Genomic DNA, 25,226 nt, shown 5'->3' on the forward strand with positions numbered 1-25,226 from the left:
TAGATGTGGGAACCAAACATGACTTGTGAAGATGCTGTTTCACAAGTGAACACTATCTAAATTTGCTATCTTATTTGTTACATGTTTCCATGCAGAAACATGAAAAACTTCTGAATGGCTATCACAGTACAGCTGTTTAAAGAATATTTTTAACTCTATAGCTTGCTATGTTGACAACAAGCATGAAAACATTAAAATGTTTTCAAAATGACAATTAGCTTCGCCAACAGAAGATCTAACCAATAGAAAATCTAATCAAAATACACTTGGCAGGTTCAGTTATATTCAGAAAAAAAAAGAAATAATCATACTAAATTATTAATATAAAATCCATTTCTCTTGGGTTTCCTCATGTTAAGTGCTCATAAAGGAAAGCACTAAGCAAGGCTGAGAAAAGCAAAGCTGGAAAAAACAAGACTGGAAAGAGAATGACAAATCCAGATGGAGGATAAATTAAATGTCACACTCACCTAATCTAAGGAGAAAATAGCTAACCAAAATATCTGGAAAAACAATAGTATGAAGACTGTCTTCATTACCTAAATACTTTAGTGAATGGAATCTCCTAAACTGTCTTGGTTAGATTAGTATTTAGACTCAGTGTCCTTCATCTTATAAATGTTTCAACGGAGAATAGAGGAACATTTTTCTGTTGTAATTGACTTTCAAGGGTTGGCTCATTAAATGATTTGGAGAAGTAAACTCAATTTCACATTATGGGAACATGCAAACAAAAATCAATGTAACATTACTCCCCTTGGAAACTTAAATAAGACAACTATTGACATGATCAACCTGCTATAAAGTGATGTCCAGATAATGAAGAAAGAAAACCAGAGGGCGCAGGCCAATGAGACAAAACACTTGAACAAACACAGAAATTGAATAAATATTTGGAATTGACCTGTAGCACCATATCACAATGCAATTATTTTCAGGTGACCAATATTCAAATAAATTGGTTGTTTTGAACTGATTTATTGAGGAGGAACATCCATAACAAAACTGATTTTCTTCTGGTCACTAACAAACATTCTTGGCCATCTTCAGAAGAGCGCAAAGCCAGGATGACAAGAGACTTACCAGAATCAGATAGCTTTAGACTCATCTAGGGTGGGAGGCACCTCTAGGGTTCATCTGGGCTGAGCCACTGCCTAAAGCAGTGCTAACTTAGATCAGCCTGCTCAGACAGGAGCTTGTCCCATTGACTGCTGAATATCTCTACAGGCAGAGATTTCACAGCCTTTGGCAACCCACTGTCTGATACTGGCTGGAGAAAAGAATATTTTTCTGTGGAAGAACTGCTCTCTTCCGCAGAGAAATGTTGGCTCAAAACTACCACTTTCTAGACTTGTTTTCCTTTAAAACCCCCCTTATTTGCTACAAGAACTGTATTTAATTGTTATTCTCATTGAGAAGTGGTAGCAAGCTTTATTTAGTTTAATTGACCTGATATTCAAAGCAGGTTTGTATGGTAGAATTCAGATCACCAGAGTCTGAGTTACAAATAGCCAATATAAATTTGGGCTTCATTGACAAGCATCATTAGTACTGGATCATTGCTGCCAGCCCTAGAATACAGGCAGGACTATAGGTCCATAGGCTTCCCCTTCTGGCAAGGCTCCCTTTCTATTTTGTCATTAAGTTTGTAAAGACATTGCTATTTCCCAAAGAAATCCAATCAACTGCAAACACATTTAAAACAAAGCCACATTTTCTTCTCCAGTGTCACTATGTAAGGAGTGAATGAGGCTGAAGCATGGGCCATTTCTGTAACTCCAAAAGCAGAAATACCTGTTGTGATGAGTTACTGTCATCAACTAGGTCAAGGAAACCTTGTAAAAGGTCAGGTTGTCCTTCTAAAGCAGGCACAGAGCGGCGCCAAGTGCTGGTTAGGTTGGGGCTACTAAACTCCCAGTATTTCTGCAAGCATTCTAATGTCTTCTGATGGCAGGATTTAAATATATATGTATTTGCTATTGACCTGACTCTGCTCATTCTGCACTTATTGTTGCTAATCTGAATAGAAGCAGAGTTAAATGCTGACATGGAATGTCTCTTGAAAAGCTCATATTTTGCTGTATTTGCAGGCTGCCTTCCAGGATCAAGGCTAAAGATCAGTATCTTTTGTCAAATATCCTCTTGAACATTCTCCTCCTCCTTGCTAAATTTAATTCATTATCAATAATATTGTCCAGTCATTACATGACAAAAGTGGCTGTAGGTGCTCACGTTGATTTAAGCATTTCTTGAGTCTAAAAGCTAAGAAAGTTGAGAAAACCTACTCAGAGCATATAACCTTGCAGAAGGTTAAAATTACAGTGGCTCCAATTGAATGGTGGCATTGTTTATTTGCCTTGAGGCTACTAGGCAGGTTTTCATTCATGTGTGCAAAACAATAGGGTGAAAAAAAAAGTCAGAATTTACCATTAAGGTGTTTCCCCTATCATAATTTAAGAGAAAAATTCTCAAGGCTGTATCTCTCTTCACATTTAAAAGCCTTCCTCATGAAAGTAAAATGAGATAAGATTTTGAAACCAATTTAACAACTAGAATTAATGTCATCTACTGTAGGAAGAACCTACAAGGCAAGTGAAAAAGGCAGAACAGAAACAGTTCTTTGCATTTTGGCAAATTTCTGGTAGCACCATAATGAAGGGAAAAACAGAAAAGGAGACAAGATCTACATACTTCTTCCAGTAACAATTTTCTCTGTAATCTAGCTCTGTATGATGTCTGAGTACAGAGTAGTAAATAGTCACTAGTACATGTTCCACTGTTTTTGAGAATTACTTAACAGCACAGATTGATTTGCCATGTGGAGTGAATTAAGTGGAAAAACAAAACCCAGCAAATTTTAGTTGATTAAACAGTTCTTCCTCTGCAAAACCAAAGTAAATGTAAATTCATGTGGGCAATTCCATGGAGCTGGAAAAACAGAAAGTATATTCTGCCAATACTTCTCCAGTGCATACATTATTACTGGGCAATTATATAGATACTGTCAATATACTTCTGGTTTCAGGGAAAATTCTGCATACTCACAAACATTCATCTCCATCTTCATGCTTCTGAGGAACCTAATGAATAATGGTGCCAATATCTTTCACACATGTACCTTCAACAAAAGCATGGGTTTAGTGAAAAAGGGGAATATATTGTTCACATTTTAATTTGGATATTAAGAAGCTTTGACTTGCAAGAAACTGTAGGGCAAAAGCAGTAAGGATGAAAAGAAGAATAAAAAGGTAGCCCAATGTAAAAAATAGGTAGCTGTTCATAAAACCAGTTTTGACCTGAGGACACTGACATGTGAAATGCAGAATAACTTGATCTAAGGAGACAGAGGCACATGATTACAATTTAGAATTATTTTCATATTAAATTTCATGACAAAATATGATGATGAAGCAAAGTCCATTTTCTTTTACTTTGCAAAGTACTTGCAGAGGACCTGCTCCAGTGGAGTAATGCAGGCAGGTGGCTGCTTCCTGCCAGCATTCAGGCAATGTGTCATCTACTCCAGCTCAGAGCAGGTGTCATTGTTACAGTGCTTAATTTCTGGCAGCATATGACAGGATCTCAATTGTGGAACAGAACGAGGGGAAATGCTTGCAATGTCCTTCTATGTAGACAAAAATATGTGGTGGGAGGACAGCTTCAAGAACAGGGTAGGTTACTTGAGTAGAAGTAAAATGCAAATACTATCTCACTGCTCAAATTTACTGTGCAATCATGAGCTCACAATCTGCAGTAGAGAAATACAAATTCCTGTAAGATAAGAAACCACATCAGAAGGAAGTCTTTAATTCCAACAAATGTCATCTAAATCCGCAGAATGGGTATTACAGTAAGGTAACTTAGATGTAGTAAATCAACCATAGAAACAATATCCTCTGACTTGGACTGCACTTCTGAGAGAAAAGAATTAGAAATATCTGCAGCATGACCATCTTAATGGAAAAGGTTGATATGACTGTGAGGTAATGATAAAACATTTCTTGATAATTCCATCAGCAAATACTGAATGAATACAGGTTAGACCCATCTAGGTAAGAACTCTGTGACAACATAGCTAATAATATGGATTTTATCTGACAAATATCCTTTAATTCCTTTGGACTGGAAAATTACTATAGACATGTGAAATCATTATTTGCAGATTTAAAACGCAGATAGCAAAAATCTCTGGGCAGAATAGTGCATTTTTACTTATGGAAACACTATGTGACTTTTTAATGAAACATCAGTTATGAGCTCAAATTTTACATTAAAAAAGTTAATACTTTATATAGTCATAGTTGACATCATCAAATCTTTTGACTGTTCTGTGGGCCTAAGAAAGGCCTCTTAAGTACATTATTTTTCTTTTGACATCACAGGCTATTAAAAATGCATCACACAACTGAACTACATTTTATAAGGCAGCTTCCTTTGTGATTTACCCCAAGTGTAAAATATAAAGCCAATATGTTTCCTGTATGGATTTATTTCTCATTAATAATTTTTTGAAGTAGAAAAGACATACATTTAATGAATTGTCCATTAAATATTCATGTTTGCATTTAGAGGCCTGTTCGAAAAACATTGCTTTGGTAAAGAAAAAGGCAGTTTATATTTTGTCCAACAGTTAATTTCGCAAACATGATAATTAATAAAACACACAAAAGATGTAGGCAGGCTTATTGTAGCTTTTTCATACACATAACCTAAAGAAAAGTGAATAAGCTGCTTATTGCATCACAGAATAATATAGGCCATCTAGTCAAATCTCTTGCTCTAAGCAGGGACAACTAGAGTGGTTTGTGGGGTCTTGAATATCTCTGTGGCTGGAGACCTTGCAGCCTCTCTGGGCACCAGAATGTCTCTGGACAGAAAGATATCACAGCTGAACTTCCACGTGGATGCAGAAGTGTTGGCAGCAGCCCTGGCTCTGAGCCCCTGCCCATGCTCCTGCAGTGTGAAGCTCTTTGGTTGCTCAACGCCCTCTGCAGAGTCTTGTTTCTCAGCTCAAGGAAGACAAGAAATACATACATGACTATCAATCTGTACTCCAAAGACCTTTCAGCACCCACACTTTCCAGCAGGCAGTGAACTGCCCTGCGGCTCTCTGTGCACCTCTGCATTTGATGGTGCAACTCAAAATTCCTTCTAAAGGGAGACACACATGAGCTCAACAAGAGCACAGCTCAAGAAGAGAATACTCTTAAGGTCACTGTCAGTTCAGTTCAGTTCAGTTCAGCCCACATGACACCAGCCCCAAGTTCTTCAAGCCAGCTATACACCACCACATGAATAACTACAGGCAGGGGTGTTAGCCCATGCCATAGGGGAAGCAGTGGGGTAATGCAAATACTTGTTAGCACAGTTTGTTATCTTGGGTGCAGTCCCATGCTGGCATGGGTAAGATAAGCACGTGGACTGGCAACACCTGGATGGGTTTCTGCACCATTCCTGGCTGTGCAGGACACAGGTGCTCTGCAGGGAAGTCACGGGAGCACATTCCCATTCCTCCTTCTCAGACTTAATACAGCTTCTTATTTTCCAGGGAAGAAATAGCACCAAAGGAAAACCAAGATCCAGTTAAATAAAGGGGAAAGATGCATGTGAAGAATGTGAATCACTCACAAATCTACCAGTTTCTACCATAAACTCTGCTAGTCTGGGCAACTGAAACGCTTGTTCACTCAACTAATGTCTCAGTTTTCTGTGCCTTACTTACCTTACTGCAATGATTATTAGGACTGGAAAGAGTTTGAGGAGCCGTCTTCTAATAATTCATTTCACATTGTTCTAATAATAGCTGCAAAACTTTCCTGCCTTCCTCATTTAAAGGTAGAGACATGAGCAAGACATTTTCCCTTTCTTCTTCCACTTTATACAAACTGTTATACAGTTGTTATATTTCTTTAATAAGATGGACAAAGTGAATTTCTGAGCAACTGCATTCTGTGGTCTTACTAACGTACTCCAGAGATCTGATACACTAAAAGGATGCAAACAAAATTTTACAAGGAAAGTTATCTTGTAAGTTTATATTTACATATTTACAAGACAACTTGTAAATTGCTGTTGCGTATGGTAGAGCATATGGTAGAGCAGCCATCTCTTCAGGCATACCACCATTGCTACATGAAAGGGAAGTTCTTTCCAAAGCAAAATGTGATGTTGAAAATAGGCTTAATTACCAATATTCAGTTAACAATTCATATTAAAAAAATTAGATAGATTGACCTTATTTAAAAATCCCAAACCATGCTAAGACTGTATAAGACTTCCCAAAAAAAATTAAATACAAAACCCCAAGAGATAAAGGCAAATACATCTTAATGTGTTGTCTTTAGCAAACTACCATTTCATGTTGATCATAAAGAAAAATCTCACAGTTTATTGCAGAATGGAAGTTTCTAATAATTGATGGTGTACATGATTGTACATTGATGACCTGTCTGCTCAGCTAAGCTTGATGTCATTTGACCTCTAAGTAATTAGATCATTTGATGTTAAAAGCCCCACACATCAGAAACAGAAGAAATCCCCCACTTTCTTAAGTAAAGATAATTAGAATCTAACTAGAGACAAGGTGAAATTGAAATACATAATGTCTCTAAACTAAGAAGGCAAAACTCTGGATCCTTTGTGCATCTGTGCACAAATCCCTTCATTTGTGAGACATGCTTTAAATGAAACAAAGTCGAGGTATGACAAGGGCAAATTATGAATTTGCTTCAGACTGTTCTAATTTATTGTGATAAAGCAGTGCCCATACATGGCACAATGAATTGTCAAGGCAGACACCTAAACATGACCTCTGCTATCGATCAATTATTGCTGCTCCCAGTGTGCCTACTGACATAAGGTGCTGGATGAAAACACCTCCTGTATGACACACACGAGCAGAGCAGCACCAGATGCAGCTCAGTATCTTAATGGTTCAGATAAATGTGATAGAGCACAAAGAGGATTTCCTCTCATAGTTCAGAGCTCTGACATGAAGATTTAATGAGAAGAGTCACAGAAAACAACAAGAAAACAGTCCTCTTTTTCTTGACAGACAACATCACTATCACATGAGATAATGTTAGTTTAGATCTGATAGCATATCTTGCAAAGAGGTGGTACTAACCCTGAAATTGTTCACAGAAAAATTTGGAGTTTTCAGATGCCTATGGTGCATGAAATGAAGGCCACAAGTAACATATACAATAGCAAAGAATCCCCCTTTCCAAATTCACTTGTACCATGGAAACTGCTGAAATGAAGATTCTTTACTTAATAGACCATACTATTCTTCTCTAGGGATAAAAATAAATAAATTTGTCTTTAAGAAGCCGCCAGCTTACAAAAGGCAGCTTGTTCAACTAGGGAAAGTACAAATGTCTTTCTTATCTATTGAGAAATAAATAGTTCTAGCTTTTTTGTTTGTTTTATTTTTTTTTTTTAGCATTTTGCCCATTTTTTATAAGGGCTGTGCCTCTCAGAGCTGCAGCAAAGAATTCACAGCCCATAAGTGAAACAGAAGTTGCAAAATAGTTTTTAGCTCTGTGATACTATTCAGATCCTTTTATTCAGTGCAAAATTTTGGAGTAGAATTGAAATTCTCATCTATTGTACCTCTGGACCATGTATGCTTACAGCAATCTGTTTTGTTCTCTTCTACAGGGAAGTAGAGAAACGTAACATGGAAATAAAATCAATATCTTGCTTCACTTAATAATCCCAGTTTTTCAAGCTCTTTATAGATGCACTGTGATAGACATTTTCTTCTATTGCAGAGATTTCCTGATAAGAAAATTATAACTCCCCTAGATAATTTTTGTAATAAGTCAATAAAGACCATACATGAATGGCTCTATAGACAATAATAACTTTGTTGAAAGGAATTTTCTTAAAAGCATGGCATTTTGGGCCCAATGAATATTATAAAAGATATTTCAAAATTGGAGGGAAATTCCATTAGTGTTACATCACTAGAAAACAGGGAAAATTTTGCAAATTGCAGAACACTATCTCAACAAACCACCTCTTAGTGTATTATAATTGCACATACACTGCAGGCTGTTATTCCTGTCAAATATTTAAAATATAACATCCAGTGTGTCTGAGAAATGTAGTGTAGGAATGTGCTTTGCATCATTTGATGCAGCTTTGCAGAGTGACTACAATTATTTGTGCTTTACAAACACACATACACCATCATGCATAACCTCTTTTGAATGTCAGAGGAGAGTGGTGAATTGGTAAGGGAAGAAATGGCATTAAAATTGTATGGCACACACCTCTCCTAGTTCTTGGTACTGGGGACTGAAAGCTTTGAACTGAATTGCTATCATCACAGCAGCACAGCTGGTGAATTTCTTTTCTAAAATAATGTTATTACCTGACTGTCCACAATTGCCACGTTGCTCTTCAAAAAGGGAAAGATTACAAAACTATAAAAATTAACTAATTTCTTCACCACAATATTTCAAAGCAACTCCCCCCTTTCTGTGTCTTACACACATATCCAGAAACACAACTGACAAGTACTTCTCCCAGTGTTTGTTTCCTCCTCCAGAATCCCATCTGCATCTTGCTTGCTTATCTCCTTATCAGTCAAAGTCACATTTCTCTGACCAGGTTCCTCTCAGAGGGAGGAAACCATCACTGGCTGTGGGTGACATACAATGTCACAGTCATATTTTCTGGAAAAATCCCTTCACCCAGGATTTTGCTCCTGGGAAGCTAAGAAGCTGCAGAGAAAAAGGAAAACTATATTATCACATTGCTTCTCCTCTGTTTTGCTCATGTGGAATGTGTTTGGAGACTGTTTATCCAAAAGGTGATTGTTTCATTGGTCTCATGTGAATTGTTTTGACTTATTGGCCAATCATGGCCCAGCTCTGTTGTGGCTCTGGAAGGAGTCACAAGTTTTCTTATTATCTTTTCAGCCTTCTGTAAGTATCCTTTCTGTATTCTTTAGTACAGTATTTTTTTACATAATGTAGTATCTTAAAATAATAAATTAGCCTTCTAAGAACATGGAGTCAGATTCATCATTCCTCCCTTTATATGAGAACCCTGCAAAGACAATAGTACAACAGAGGCAGCTCCAATGTCAGGTCTGTGCCAATGGCAGCCTCTGGAGCACAACCAATTACAGAGCTCTATTTTTTAAAACTTCAGTTTGAAAAAGTAACAGGAAGTCATCGTAATTTTCAAACTGGAGGAACCTTTTATAAAATACACATATATTAAATTTCCCAAACTACCAAGAGAACAAGAATGCATGGATTCTTGCTTTGCCCAGATGGTATTTAAGCACAAAAATGGGAGAAAACTGAAAGCTTTGAAATATTTTTTTCTGGCAGATTTTAAGGGAAGAGCTCATCTAAACAGAGATGCCATCTCCCCTTTAAAACATGAAAGATTAACAGGAAAATATCAAAATACTAATAAGGAAAGAGCTCTGGGTAACAACTGAGCAGTCATCATCACTGTACATCTTTGGTGGAAAGTGCAGTGGCAGCAACACTGACAAGAAAATAGAAAGTCTAATGTTGGAAATGTCACCAAGTGCCTAAAGTGATGCACTTATCTAACATATGAATATTTTTAATGTATAATGAAGAGCAAAGGAAAATGGGGGAGAGGGAAACCATGCTCTGTGTTTAGGCAAATGACTTCTCATGCTACATTCTAGTGTCTGACAAACACATTCTTGTAGCACCGAAGATAGAGAGGGGGCTGAGAGTTAAATGCAGAAGAGATGAACACACAAAACATCACTGTTAGAATCAAGAAGAGAAGCCAGAAACAGAAGCCAGAACAGGGTAATGAGCATGAAGATTAAAAAAAGAAATCAAATTAAGAGCATACAGGACTCTAATTCCCTAGTCTTTTATTTTGTATAGCTGTTCAGCAGGGTGCAAAGTACAGCCTGAGTAAGAAATAGATGGATTAATTAAAGAAAAATCGGAGCAGGACAATAAGAATGATAAAGAATTTTGGGAAACTTGACCTGGGGGAAAGCATCTTTCAAAACACAGATAGAATTCAAAACACCAAAGAAAATGCCAAGCAGAGACCACAGTAACATTTGAAAAACAAGTAAGGAATAGTTATGATTAAGAAGGAATGAACTGCACCCCATTTTTCTTCTCAATCAGGCAAGAAATAACTGGATTAAATTATAGTAAAGGAGGTTTAGGTCAGATGCTATCAAACACCAGACGAGAATTTCTTGGACTTGGCATGTGGGGCTGTAAGGAATATATGAGTGGCTCAGAGTTCTTAGCCTGGGATAAAAGGAGAAGCCCTATATTATGCTCTCATGAGGATATTACTGTAATAAACCCTGTCAAGAAGGCAGAAATGGTTCTTTACTTAAACTCTTTGTCCACATCCACAGACACATATTTTGCTTTCACCATACTAAAATCAATAAAGAGCTATTTGATAAAAAATCACAGAGGACTCAGACAAAAGTGGTATTAAAACCATAAGTTTCTTCAAGCACATCTGATATCCTTCAGAGTTTCAACAGTATCTCTGTGTGATGTACTTATTGTGGAATATGTTATTATTTTACTTAAAATTGCTTTCTGAGATCTTCAGTCTTATAGGCTTCAAGATCAAAATTTAGCTGTAAAGGGCACCAGAAACATATCTTCCCTTTGTTAGAGGCATACACTTAACTCAATCAACAAGTGGCTAGAAACTCAAGAGTAACACAATCAAAGAGATCAGTGCTTTTGGATATTGGTAATAGTTCTTTGGCAGTGCTCCAGGACTTTGCTGTAGATGTACACATTTGTCAATTGTTCATATGCACTATTTAGAAGATACAAATTCTAGGTGTTCAAGAAAGCTCAATGCATTTTGAGGTGCTCTCATTTTAGTTTTAGGAGTTTTAGGATAACCTCTGAACACAGGATAAGGAATGTAAGTGTAAGTAATCTATTCATGTCCAAGTACATACTGATGAGACCTGAAGCAAACTGTGGCCCAGCACTATGTTCCATGCTGTTGATCTAATTTTTTTTCTGTAGTGTCATGAAATAAAATTCCAGTCCAGAGACCCTGATTGCAAAGGCTTCTGTTAGATCGTTTCTGCATCAAGAATCCAGTAATGAGTTTAGGAAATGAGGTTTTCTTTTATGTGACCATATTGTCTAGTGGAAAATGTCCTTCATGCTCTACAAGCAATCTATGAAATGAATTAAGAAGATAGCACATAAAAGCTTCACTAGTGAGGCATGGTTAGTCCTGTATGAACATTCCAGTGATCAGCTGTGATGCTGTTTAAGAGAGAAAAATATTCTTCTTCAACACCAAACTCAATAAGTTTTATGAAAATTCAGCAAATTGGACAAGGTTTCTAAAGATTTTTCAGGAAATAGGTGCAAATTTCACTTTAATTTAGTTTAAAAAACTGTCCATACAAAATAGCATGTTTTAGTATTTCACTGGATTATATGTTTTCTCTTTTGTAAAGATAGCATTTCTAACAACTAGTACAACATTTTAATATGAGATATTTAATACTGAATTTGTTTAAATGAAATATTTTCACATATTCAAAATGTTTCCCTTTTTTCGGCTAAAACTCTTTGCTGAGTCTAATCAATTTTAGTGACTATTAATTGCTTGCCTGTCTCCTTTGCTGCATTCTGTTAAGATGTTCTCCATAAATACAAAACAATTGTTTCAAGATGTTAAGGGCTTGTGTTGTATTTCCAAAGAGATTTCACAGTCACATTTTTATAGTGGGAGCTTTACAATGAGAAGGGAGCTTTTCTTACATATCTGCCATGATTTAAAGTGGATATGCCTCCACATTTTGATTTTAGTATCCTCTTATGCTTGCTCACCATCATTCTAAATTCCTCCTTTTCCCAAAATTCTGAAGCACTCACCTTTCCCAAACAATTTTTGTGTTGTGCGTTTTGGCTGGAATAATACATTAGTAGGAGATACGAATTGTGTTTCTTTTCATAAGACAGACAAAAATCCAGCCCAAGATGGAAACATAAATCAGCATGGCAAGCAGTCATCAATTCCCAGTCAAAACATCAAAGAACAAAAAATGTCAAATAATGGAAAAAACTGCAGAAGCATTAATCCATTCCACAGCTTGGGGGTTTTAGAATGGAAATTTTCAGTTGTCACACAATTGCATTGGTTGCATACTTTACATTATACCCGTACGGGATGATCTTGCAATCCACATATCTATTAATATGAATCTATAGATTTATATACACCATTGTGTATAGATTTATATACACAATGTACACCTGGACAGAGGGCAAACAAAAAGGCTTATCTTGAGTAGTTTGTAGATATAGTGTGTGACAGGTATCTGACCCAGTTTTCCCTGCTGGATACTGGCAGGCCACTATATTTGTATCAAAACACTGGCACCATCATGTCTCTAAGCCCACTGATCCTGAGAAGTTCCCTGAAGGCTTTCTCCCAAGGAGCAGACACCACAGGTGGGATTCAGGGCAACTAAGTTTAGATGTCTGCAATGGAGAGGAACAGGCACCTTCAAGGTGTGATTCATTTGTTCTATTTCCCTCAGAATGAGATGAACTGATGCATATTAAGGGTTTGTTCCTACCTACTCAGATTAGGTACACTGTCAACAGCTACAGTCAATATGTTGGAGGTTTTTTTCCTCTTGGTGCTCTGCAGTAAAACCACCTTATTTTCCCTGAACTCCTGTTCCTCACCACCCACATCAAGTTCTGCAGTAGCAGAGACACATTACTGCCTACAGCTGCACCTTCCTGGGTGCCTCTAGTGCACTGCTCAGCTGTCTGGGACACATCCCAGCAGCAGCATTTGATTTGGAACATTTTACAAGGCCTTGGCTGCCATCCATTTCCCCCATCCCACCCTATTCATTCTCCCCACAGAGAAGACATAGGGAAATGCAGATCTTTAAATAACAAAGCCTCCCATCAGTGTCCTCTGTACTTTAAAAGGCCTCTTGAATTTGGTCAGTACTTTCTGTATTTCATTACTTGGATTCTTCTCTCCTGCGAATTTCTGAAGCTAATGATGGTAAAATCCATAAATTTGCACAAGAACATTGACCTGGAATGTTCTAAAAATCACAGCTTCTATTCTCTCAACTGCAGTTCAGGACATTTGTTTAATCCAGTCTTGTCTCAGAAAGTCAGTTTCCAATAGCAATAGCACTCACAGTACAACTTCAAGAACTCTAGTGATGAGGGGCCAGGCTGTTCTCTATAGAAAACCTATAGAATTCTATAAAAAAAAAGCCATGACTATCCTGATCTAGGATTGGTGTCTGCTCTGCTTCACGAAGTTGACCTTCAGACATGCCTTCCCACCAGTGCTCTGGAGCTTTTCCAGGTTCCGCAGAAAATGAGGTCACAGAATAGATTACTAACTTATAATTCACATAAAAATACAGAAATCTAAATACAAAAAGACAAATTTCTTGAGGAGAAGAACATGAATTTTGCATATTGTAAGACAAAGTATAGTCATGGTTTCCAGATTTTTATGTCACCATTTTGTTCTTCTCCTATCTACATTTTCACTGTGGAGGGTTTATTCTCTCTGAAAAATTTTAAAGTTTAAAAAGGTGTAAGGGATGGCTTTTAAACAAAAAAAAAAAAAAGAAAAAAAAAAAAGAAGCACAAAGTTCTTATATTTTAAGAAATTGGAGTCAATCTTGTTATAAATGGAAAGATCTATTTGAGTCTATTAACAAAAAGAAGCTGTACCTAAGAAGAGTAGAAAGTGAGTACCATGAAGGAAACAAAAGGGCTTTCACATTGTTTTGTCTAAAATGTACTCTTGCATATTTTTCAAGAGGTTTCAGATTAAAAAACAAAAGATAATTTGTGCACAGAGGAAAGTTTTGTAAACCAGTAAGACGTTAAACAGGAGGACATGACTAACTGGCTGACAGAAGTTTCAGCTGGTATGGCTATGTCAGAAGCATTTTTCCCTCAGGTCAGGCTTTTTTAAACTTCATTTACAACACCACTTCATTACCACTCAAGCAGCAAGAAACAAACATATAAATATGCAGTGGACAATTCTGCATTTCATTTGGGCCCAGAGACCCATAAACTGAAAGGTCTTTTTCAGGAAAGTTGAGCCCTGATGTAGTAAGTTCTATTTTGTTCTGTTCCCACATCTGAGATAGAGTCAATCCAAGGCACAGAGCACCAATGCTCCACTTGCTCCATCACTGACTTAACCCTGACTTTACCCTGTATAACAGAGAAAATCAGACAATGACAGGGCCTGGAGTCCTTGTGCCAAGAGCAGTGAGAAAGGGAATTGTCCCTCCCAGGTTCATGCACCTCCCTCTTGGCACTACCTGCAGAGGGACAGCCCCATACCACCTCAGGCTGTAGGGCAAGATGTAAATGTCCCCAAGACCAACCACTGCTATTTGTTTTAGATGCATAATGCTGTAAATACTGTGCTGTGTTCTCCAAACAACACCAAAATCATTAACATAAAATGAGAATACAAAACCTATTGCTGGGTTTCTATGTACTCTGTTTTTCTGTTCCCTAGAGACAACTTTAGATTTTTAGTTTATTAAGCCATTACTATAAGGGAGTGTTGCAGCAAACCAGTCATGTCACCTTTGGGCAATGAAAACTCTCACTGTGCATTAAGTGTTTGTAGCCTTGTTCATTATGCTTATTCCTGATGCTGCTGGCAGGTAAAACAACACCTCAAAAATAATTGCAGTTTAAGACCAGTTATAGTAAAGGTAACTTTTGACACATAGGGGACATCTCATATATAACCATGATTATTTTTTCCTAATCTGTTGCCTGTCTGGATTTTTTCCTTCAAAAGATTTTTTACGTTCTGATTTGTGGATGTTGAAGGCAGTAAATTCTTTGTCAAGAAATTTTGCCTGTTCCTGAAAGAAGTATGTTGGGGTTTTAAAATTCCTATTCAGTTATCTATGTATTTTCTGTATTACGTCCCTATTCCTTGAAAGAGCCACATTTTTTTTGAAAAGTGGATAAAGTTTTCAGCAACATTTGTTTAGTCTACTGGTTTTAAAATGTCCTGTTAAAGGCTGGTAATTGTCAACTCAGAAACATATTCATTTATGGGTTCCCTCAGATAATCAAGAAATTATCTTTAAAAACTGCATTCTGAAATTTGAATTCAGTCACCATCTATCCAGTATTTCATTTATCTCTTCATTTTTTTTTTCTAAATTGCCATTGTGCTGTACAGTGGACATAGCATCTGAAATCTAAAACTTTTCCCTCAGAAGTTCAAGCAGCTGGAAACTTCTCCACTGTTTAGTGACTGTGGTTTTTTCGTAGAGAATACTCCCTGGGAAAGGACATTGTTCTGCTTGTACATTTTTCTTCAGAACATTGCTGAAAAGAGACTCCTTTTGCTATGTACATTAGATAATAAGACAGTCTGATTTCCACTTGCTCTGTCTGCACTGAGATGAAATGAATAGCGCAATGTTTAAAACTAAATAGCTGGAAGCACTTTCATTTATAATGCTTGTGGTTAGGTTTGCATTTCAGTCTGGTTCTCTTTTTGCAGGCATAGTTTATGTCATATTGATGTCCCTGGCCATGATTTATGCATGCAACCAGACACAGTGCTTAAAACATTAAATAACAAGCTGCACCTGCTAATAATAATACTTATTCTGCTCATGAAAATACAGAGCCTGCAGGCTGCATAATTTGTACTGTAAGTTCATTAGCTGTAGTTATTTACATATTGAATAATAGGATCAGAAAAAGTGAGACAGTGAGACAACTTACAAGAGTCCATGAAAGCTACAGAATTTTTGACACTGGTCACAGTAGTGGAGTAATGTTGAATTACACCTGTGGTGGGTTGACCCTGGCTGCATGCCAGATACCCACTAGAGGCACTCCATCACTCCCTTTTTCATCAGGACATGGGAGAAAATAGAAGAAGAAACTTACAGCTCTAGATAAGGACAAAGAGAAATCACTCTCCTGTTACCATCATGGGCCAAACAGACTTGACTTGGAGAAATTAATTTAATTTATTATCAATCAAATTAGAATAAGATAATGAGAAATAAAACCAAACCTTAAACACCTTCCCCCAACCTTTCCCTCTTTCCAGGCTCAGCTTCGCTCCAACTTTTCTGTACCTCCTCCTACCCAGTGGTTTCTAAGGACAGGGAATGGGGGCAGCAGTCAGGTCTTTATGTGCTGTCTCTGCTGCTCCTTCCTCCTCAGCAGGAGGACCTCTAACACTCTTCCTTTGATCCACTCTGGGGTCCCTTCCACAGGAGACAGTGCTCCACTAACTTTTTGAACTTGAGTCCTTCCCACAAGCGGCAGTTCTTCACAAACTTCTCCAGGGTGTGTCTCTTTCACGGGATGCAGTCTGTCAGGAACAGATTGTTCCAGGGTGGGTCTCTTGCATGGGGTCACAAGTCTTACCAACAAATCTGCTCCAGCATGGGCTCTTCTCTCCAGGAGGCCACAGGGCCTGCCAGGAGCCTACTCCAGTGTGGACTTCCCACAGGCTCACAGCCTCCTTTGGGCATCCACCTGCTCCAGTGTGGGGTTCTCCACAGGTTACAGGTGGATATGTGCTCTCCTGAGGGCCTCCATGGGCTGCAGGGGCGCAGCTGCCTCACCATCATCTGCAGGAGAATCTCAGCTCCAGCAGCTAGAGTACCTCCTCCCGTTCCCTCTTCACTGACCTTGGTGTCTGCAGAGTTGTTCCTCTCGCAGATTCTCATTCCTCTCCTCTGGCTGCTGGTCTGTAGCAGGCTTTTCCCTCTTTTTAAATACTTTATCACAGAGGGCTACCATTGTTGATGGGCTCAGACTTGGCCAACAGCAAGTTCATCTTGGAGCTGTGAGGCACTGGCTCTGACAGATGTGAGGGAAACTTCCAACAGCTTCTCACAGAAACCCTCCCTACAGCCTCACTTACCACCAAACTCTTGCCATGCAAGCCCAATACTAGGTCTCATCTCCTCCAAAGATAAGAAAGCCTAGTTTTGTCCAAATGCCAGTTTGGCCTAAAGGAAACCTGTTAGCCATAAGTGACAACTTGCCGGTTGCTTGACCTGCCACGCATGCACAGTAGGGATAATCACCACTCTCACCATTGTCCCAGTGCTTCCCAGTACACATCTCACAAGGACATGCTCATAGCTATCTTTCTCTCTGTCAGCTCAGAGGACAGCTGGTATAATTTCAAGGGTGGAAGCTTTCCCTAGCCACCCTTTTCTCTAGTGGATGGGTGCTTTTGATATGTGCAGAGCAAGCTCAACAAGACAGGGAAAGGATATGAGCACCAAAAAAACCTCTCAGTTAGGAAAAGATTTTCTGGCCGACCTGCAGCTTGCTCCAGGCTACCACACAAACTCTCCTGGCAAGTTGTAAAAAGTCAGTTGACCATAGATTAAGCACTCTGGTTTAAACTGTATGCCTGGTTGATTAAATTACATCTGTAGGAGCAATAAACTACAAAAAAGTTATTGTTCTTTCAATAACTGGATAAACTGAAGTCATAACAGAAAAAATAAACTTTGAATCAACTATAAAGGCACTGAGATTTTATTGTGTGTGGCTCAGACAACCAAATTACATAAGTTACATTTATAAAACACCTTTTCTAACTCAGATCTGCAAGTGCCACTTGGGGTCTGGAAGTCAGCTCAATTCTTTTCTACCCATGAATCACAATCAGAAAAAAAGCATTTATGTAACAGGAATCTCACGAACAATTGCGCTGATGACGCACAAACCAGAAAAAAGCAGATCAGTCTCTCATAACTGTTTTGGTTCTGCAGTACTAACAACAACAACAACAAAAAGGAGTAGATGTCATTTTTTTTCCAGAAAGTTGATAGTATTTCATTAAGTTCAGACGCAATAGCTGTTGATTATAATGTCTCTTTCACATCATCACTTTCTGAACACTGTGCTCAGAAGTTTCAGTCTTTGAAGTTCTTAGCTTTTTCTTGCTCTTTATTTCTAAGTTTTAGCTCGCTTTGACATGGTCATAGGTCTATTTTCCTTTTACACTTAGGGATGTGCTAAAAGTCACAGAGATACTCTGCGTGCTCTTTCTGTCAGCTGTAATTTCTCTCAACATTCATCATCTTGAAAGCAGTCTCCAACTTGCTGCTAAATATAACTATCTTACTGAATGCATGTTTCTAGCTTCTTATGTCCTGCCCCATTAGCACAAAGTAACAGCTACATTAAAAGAAACTTCTTTACACAACTATTATTAGCTCTTCAGGAACCTTTCTACATCTGCTTGCAAACTTGAAAAGTCATGGAATAATAGTATTCTGTAATTATACTGTATCCACTACTGAAAGCATTTCAAAGTATAACTTCTAGGGTCATGTTACCATAACTTAAACTCCAAGTATACCCACTAGTAGATGTTTGTTCATACAACAAAACTGAAGCTTATACCATGCTTTTCTTTCTTGTCCTTTTGGGTTTTCCCCAGAGAACACCTATTATGTATTTCTACTACCTATTGTATACACCAGCTGTGTTTTTGCTGCCAGATGTTGCACCAGAAATGTCAGCTGCTGCTTGAGGCAGGGAGTGAATGCAATTACAGGTGCCCTGGTGACAGCTTGACACTTATGGTGACAAAGTTTAAATTTCTAATCAGGCATGTAAGTCAAAAAGCCACACAACTTGGATTCTCCTGAGAGCTGGACCAGCACTACACTGACATCATTTATCAGGGAGATGCAAAGATCAATGTGCCAGCAGAAGTCCAAATGGATTGGCTGTTACTTGTAAAATATCTGAAGCTAGTTTCTGAAGCACATTGTGCACGCAGTGAGGAGTTCAGCTTTCCAGGGCAGTAAGGAATGTTATTGGTTTAAAGGAGTTAATTGCTTTTATACTGAGACATTTGTTGCCATAAATATAAAAAATAAATAAAATAAAAGGCCTGCATATTATTTTCACTACTCATGTGGTTAGTTCCCATTTACATCACTACTATCACTCCCTTTCTACTTGTCTGCCAATTGCTTTTTCAAGTAAACTGTATTAAGTCAATTTATAATCTATAAATTTAAAACTTTGAACACAATCATTAAACATAATATATTAAGTACGTTTAGTAGTAAAAATACTCTGTATGACATAGTTTAGTGTAGTCATGAGAAGCAGAAAAACCAAAAATATCATGCTATGCTCAAACTAAATGTAGTATGTTCCTAGGGCTACATGATCAGATCCTAACCCAACATCAGATTCATTTTGGATAGATTGTTCTTAGGTAAATGCAAGATGACTTTCTTCTTTTTCTTTTGTAGAAATTACACATGCAAGTGTCTGTGTTTGTTCATCCAGCATAAATTTCTCACCTCTGTCCTGCATTTGCATTACTTTACAGTGCAGCTTGAAAAGTTTGCAAGTGAATGAGTAATACAAGTTAGCTGCTGCATGCTGGCCACCTCCATGCATGACCTATTATGATAGTGTAGTTTAAAGTATCTTACTGAAACGTTTCTGTAATACTGTATTTGTGTACCAGAATGGCATAGATACTCTTTACAGCAACTGAGTTCTACCTGGTCATTTAGGACAGGTAAATGGTAATCCATGCTGCAGGAATAATTTGGGAAAAGGGTACTTCTCCAGATTTTGGTCAAGAGGTTAAATTTATAAACATTTGTTCTTGTGAACAATATCATGGGCTCAAAGCAATTCTGACTCTTCATTCTCTCTTGAAAAGACAGGTTTTCCAGAAATTGCTGGGCCACAGGGAGAAACATTTAATTTGGAATAGATGTTATCTATATTTTCTCTTCACATAAAACTGATCACAAGTAATTCTCTTCTGCACGTCAGTGGGTTGATCTAAGTCTCAGGTTTATCTTGTATTAAGATAAATTTGAAACGTACCATCAGAATGTGGACTGTAACACCCTGTTAACCTTTTGCCCACCAGCTCTGGAAGGGATGAGTCTCATGTGATATTTACAGGTGGTATCAGTGCCTACAAACTTACAGTGGGATTGGTACCTCATCTACTGTAAGAACATGCTCCACTTGGAGAATGTCCTCTCCATTTTCCCCACACATAAGTCTTTCTCAAAGAGTATTAAAAAATGAGAGAGCAGGGTCGTCAAGGATCCCAGAGCCAGGATATCATAGTTACTTATCTCACTTGTGAGACATCGGAAAAGAGAATAAATCAACAAAGGAATTGCTTCACCTGGCTGAAAAGAAAATGTAGTCTCATTTCCAGGAATTACCAACAGTTTTGATTACCTTTTTTGAGCATCTCTGCATGTGATCACATGTGTTGAATGTGGTCTGCAAGTGTCTGGCTGTGACAGGGTCAACACACTCATCCTATCCAGAACCAATATACACAGTAAAGCAGGGGGAAGCATCAGAAGCATCATAAAATGACTTGTACTGTACCACTCAAATAGCATTCACTCTTAGAGTAATGTTTTCAATTTAAAATCTTTACTATTTCATTTTGTTTTTCCAATTTTAATTTTTTTCACTCTTTAAAAATATTTTATCATTATTTTTTTCTTTTTTTTTTTTTGTCAAAATTTTCATTATTTTAATTATCTGTTCCATGGTCTGGGATCCCCTCATTCTTTATTACTGTAGGTACTGAGCACTAAATCTAGCAGAACTTCCAAGGCAGAGTGGTATGGTACAGCTGAAGACTGTGAGTGTGAATTTGTTGGGAATATCTGCAAAATATTATCACCTTTTCCTGGAGTCAGAAACATATATCTGTTGAGAACTTTCTTGTTACATGATCTTGACACTGTGCCTGAAGTTATCTCAGCTGTTGTGAATTCATTTCAGAGTCACTTTCTTATTTCATGCTGCTAAGTGAGCACTGCTCCCTGCATTCAGCACTTCCTGGGAATTTCACTGTGCTGTACTTGTCAGTGAGCCACTGCAGTGCACTTCTCCCTCCCTGCAGTGAGGTATATGGGTTTGAAATTGCACTGTGCAGGATAGCTCTGTAAGTTTTCCCCTCTGCCACTGGTTTCATGTTAAAAGGACAGGGCTAACACAATCAAATGCCAAGATATGAACAGCTGGTAGCCAATGGAGATGAACCAACAACCACACAAAATTCATGGAAGGTAAAAAATTTCTTTCAGTCCAACAGCTACTACCTATTGCCTCTGAAATTGTTCTGTGGCCAAAGAAATAGGCAGTTTTCTCATTTCATCTGGGAGCAAACGCACTATACTGTTTCCAATGGAAGCAGTATAGTGCATGTGAACAACTTGAAAAAAACCCTGCAGTTAAAATTTTCCAAAATTAACACTCAAAATGACGCGCAGTCTCAAAAACAGGAGAAGTAAAAATAATGAGAAATATTCTAGACACTAGGTGATCATACAGCTAAGTTTAAAGCTAAGTGTTATGCAGCACTGTTCTTAATCTCTGGAGATGGGGGAGGGAGTGTACTAAGAATGTACATATTTACTTCAGGATTATAATTTAATTTAGAAACTAACATGATCATAAAATGTACATGCTAGAGTTTAGTTTTAGGCCAGAGTGTTAAAAAAGATTTCTACCCTTGATTTTAAAAACATTAGCCCAAGTCATGTAGCACAACCTCATTTTGATCATTCTGGGTTTAGAAAATGCACAATTACTGATGCTGGCAAGAAGCCACACCAAGGGCAAATGAGATCAGTAAGAAATAAAACTGCATGTCACTAGCAAAATAGAAACTGAAATGAATAATCAAATTGGCAGATCATTCATGCAGCCTAGGCAGCAAAGTCCAAATAAATGATCCTGAAAGCCAAAAAAAGTCCTCTATAGCAAGCGCTTAAATCATCAATTTGAAAAAGTTTTCAGCACAGAATGTTGCAATAAGTTTCATAATACTTAAAATATACAGTGATTTCATAGCTTTCACTGCTGGCCTTAGCACAGTAATAAATCTGCAAAAACCACAAAGTAGGAAAAAATTTATTTGAAACCATTAGACATATGTATTAATAGGGAGGATTCCTTCCCCATTTCTTTTCTACACTGCCCAAATTTTAGAGTTTTTGTCAGCATCTCTCCTGGTGGAAGCAGGGCAGAATTCTAGGATGTGAAGGTGAATAGCTGCAGCAACACTCCCATGTTCTTGAATGTTGGGTTACAACTCCTATAGGCAGTAGCACATATACAGGAAATGTAATAATGAACAATCTCTGGCATTGAAAACATCTATCAATTACTGCAGCTCTGAAGATGATGACTTCCAGCTTATTTGACGGAATAACTTAGGGTAACTTTTGGTGGAACCAGTAAAATGCTCTTAATACACTTATGTACATCAGTACCCATGTTCAGTCAAAAGCATTTAAAGAAAAGAAACATTTTCATTTTTCTGTAAAGGCTTCCATTTTTCCCTCCTCACTCACTTCTAAAGAAGTGAGCATGTCACGGGCACAGACAGAATATTTACACACATACCAAGAATTCAGTGAAAGAAAGTGAGATAACGTGTAACACCTACATAATTGATCAAAGCCTATATCCTGAAAATTCCTCTTCTTTTTCCATCAGTGGCAGTATGACAATGCATATTAGCATGAGTGTGAGTCCACCAGGCACAAATAAAAATAAACACCAAGCAATACCTGCTCTGGATGGAAGTGAGGCTTAAGCCCTGCTTAAGCACATTATCAAAGTTTAAGGAAGATCATAGGCTTGGCAAAAGAGATAAGGTCTCCTTAAACCTTGCTCCTGCTATCTAAAATATGATTACATTTTAGAAACTTTGCATTAATTTCTACACTCTTGTCCATAAAAGAGTATATATTTTATTTAGGACATATTTTATTTATTATTTTGGATAAATATTTTGGATAAATAAATAAATAAATATTTTGGATAGATGTAAATGATTCATATGTACTGCCCAATTATTTCAATGCTTAGGGTTAAGATAGAAGGAGAAAATTTAAGCTGTTTTCAAACTATTAAAATATTTCTCATGTCTGTTTCCCTATGCTGATAGATAAAGGAAGGCAGGGATACAGTTAGGTCTCTGGAAAGAGTACCAGGAGCATCAGCAAATAGTGGAGATGTAGCTAGAAGAAAATGTAGTGCAGAAATATAGATTGCACTCAGTAGAATTCAGGCCATTCAAACCCAGCACTTGTTTTTTGTATTGCACAGCACACCAGATGAAATTCTGTGGCCTACTTGTGCATAAGGTTGAAAAAGATGACTGCAATGGCCTGTTTGGCCTTCAATCCCTGTGTCTGATTTTCCTTTAGGCTACACTTTTGCCCTACTCTGGCCTATATTTAGGCATGCTTAAAAGCATTTTTCTACTGCTACAAAACAGTGAAGGAGTTTCAGAGTAAACAAATCATACCCCCAGATTCTATATAACTTCAACATGAAAGTATTTTTAAGGAATATCTCTTACTTCTTTTTCCATTTGAAGTCCTTCTGCTCTGATATTTCTCTCAAATACTTCCCTCTTCTCTGTCTGTGGATTAGATTTTCTATACACAAGGATGTAGTCAATCCGACATTTCCCATCTCTAAAATATAGTCCGTTGGTTTTGTTCTTATCAGGTACTTCCTGCAAAGAGAAAATCAAGAATTTCAGTAATGTTAATTTTCCTTGATAATTGCTGCATTGCTGTTGGCATCATCGGTTTTCAGTACTACTCAACAGGAGAGATAAGGAATCACAACAAGCTGTTGAAGTTTCAGGCTCTTCACATACAGAGCTTCTGATTTCATTTGAGAGGAGCAAAGACTTCCCTACTTAAGGGGATCTCAGGGGGCATCAGGAGGTCTAAGGAAAATGAGTGGGCATATGGGGATGGGATAGGAGAGAACAGAAAACACAACCCAACCTCCCTCCCCCACTACTTTCCATAAGTTTAGGAACAATTTCTTATAAAATAAAGCAGAGATTAGTGTTACTGAAGTGTAAATTTAAAATTAAGAACTTAGTATGGTTGAATGTCTTTGTACATGTGAAAAGAGTAACCATTAACATTGTCATTATGGTTTACTGTAGTGAGACACAGCACAGAGATTTTCTTTACTCTGCCCCATAGGACACACACAACAATATAAAGGTTCTGTGGTGACCTCACCATACGTCATCAAGCTAACTACTGAAAATTCCTTGCTTAAGGAACAGCTGAGGATGGATTTATTTGGAAAGAATTATTGGTGTGTAGGTGTGGCAGCGCATAAAATTAATAAAAGCAACAAATACTGTCTCTTTTCTTTATATATTAAAAAAAAAAAGCCTGTTCAAATATTTGGTCTGACCAAAAAAACTCAACTTTATTTCATTGTTAATAAGAGGATGAACTCTCCTGAGATATAAAATACCAAACTACTGGTCTTTTTCCAGTAAGTCATGAGATGAAATTCTCTGAAGATCCTCCTCACAATTTAACACTACTTCTACATTATACAATTTCTGCCCAGGGTTTAGGCCTTCACTTTCAGACAAGTTGAAATTGCATGACAGTTTGCAATGGTTGGAGCAATGGTCTCATACAGGAAACGTACACTGTGAAGGATACATGGGAACAAACAGCACTCCCTCTGAGCAGTATAAAGGGCAGGGACCTTCAGGAGCCTCAAGATCAGTCCAGCTCTAAGCTGAAGGGAAGGTTAAGCTAATTTACCTCTGTTTTTCCAAAACTCACACTGCTATTCCTGACAAAACCAGCCCTGCCCTATAATACACAATCAAGTCTCTGAAAAAAAAAAAAAAAGAATATTTTGACTTTCACATCTGGGGGAGGGAGGACATTTACAAATACTTTCCCCATAAAATAATTGCTTCTGAATTTAAATCACAAAGTGAACATTATAATAGGAAAAATTATTTTTACAGGAAAACCCCCCAAAACAATTTTCCCATTCAAAGAGTTTAGTATATGCTATCTTTCTGATTCTCAGCAAGCATTTTGATTAAATGGAAAAACCAATGAAAGCATCCCAAATGTCCCATCCCCTTGGTACATCCAGTTCCCTAAAGGAAGAAAGGAATTTTTTAAACATTCTTTCATTACGGTGTCTAACTCTTGACACAACTTAGGGCAGACTTGATACAGTGGAACAGTTCTTAGAGCCCAAAAAGAAGGCAAGAAAAAGGATTTAATCTCTAAGGAAAAAACAGTAGCAAACTATTTATATCTATACTGCATATCATGCTGATAAATGATATTATCAAGATAGGAGAAGTGT

At 37.6% G+C, this 25,226-nt stretch overlaps 1 protein-coding gene across 9 annotated transcripts in view; it reads right to left on the minus strand.

The window, feature by feature from the left end:
- The window catches only part of ANO4 (anoctamin 4), a 180,173-nt gene that overhangs the window by 71,477 nt on the left and 83,470 nt on the right, over positions 1–25,226 (minus strand). For all 9 annotated transcript variants that reach the window (XR_001333186.3, XM_026798053.2, XM_026798049.2 and 6 more), the window contains one exon: positions 23,431–23,589. Coding sequence is in view for 8 of the 9 variants with exons in the window: in XM_026798053.2 (XP_026653854.1) it covers positions 23,431–23,589 (159 nt within the window). In the remaining variant the exon portion in view is untranslated. The remainder of the gene's footprint in view (positions 1–23,430; positions 23,590–25,226) is intronic.

The sequence above is a fragment of the Zonotrichia albicollis genome, chromosome 4 (assembly GCF_047830755.1).
Source record: "Zonotrichia albicollis isolate bZonAlb1 chromosome 4, bZonAlb1.hap1, whole genome shotgun sequence".
Taxonomy (NCBI): domain Eukaryota; kingdom Metazoa; phylum Chordata; class Aves; order Passeriformes; family Passerellidae; genus Zonotrichia; species Zonotrichia albicollis.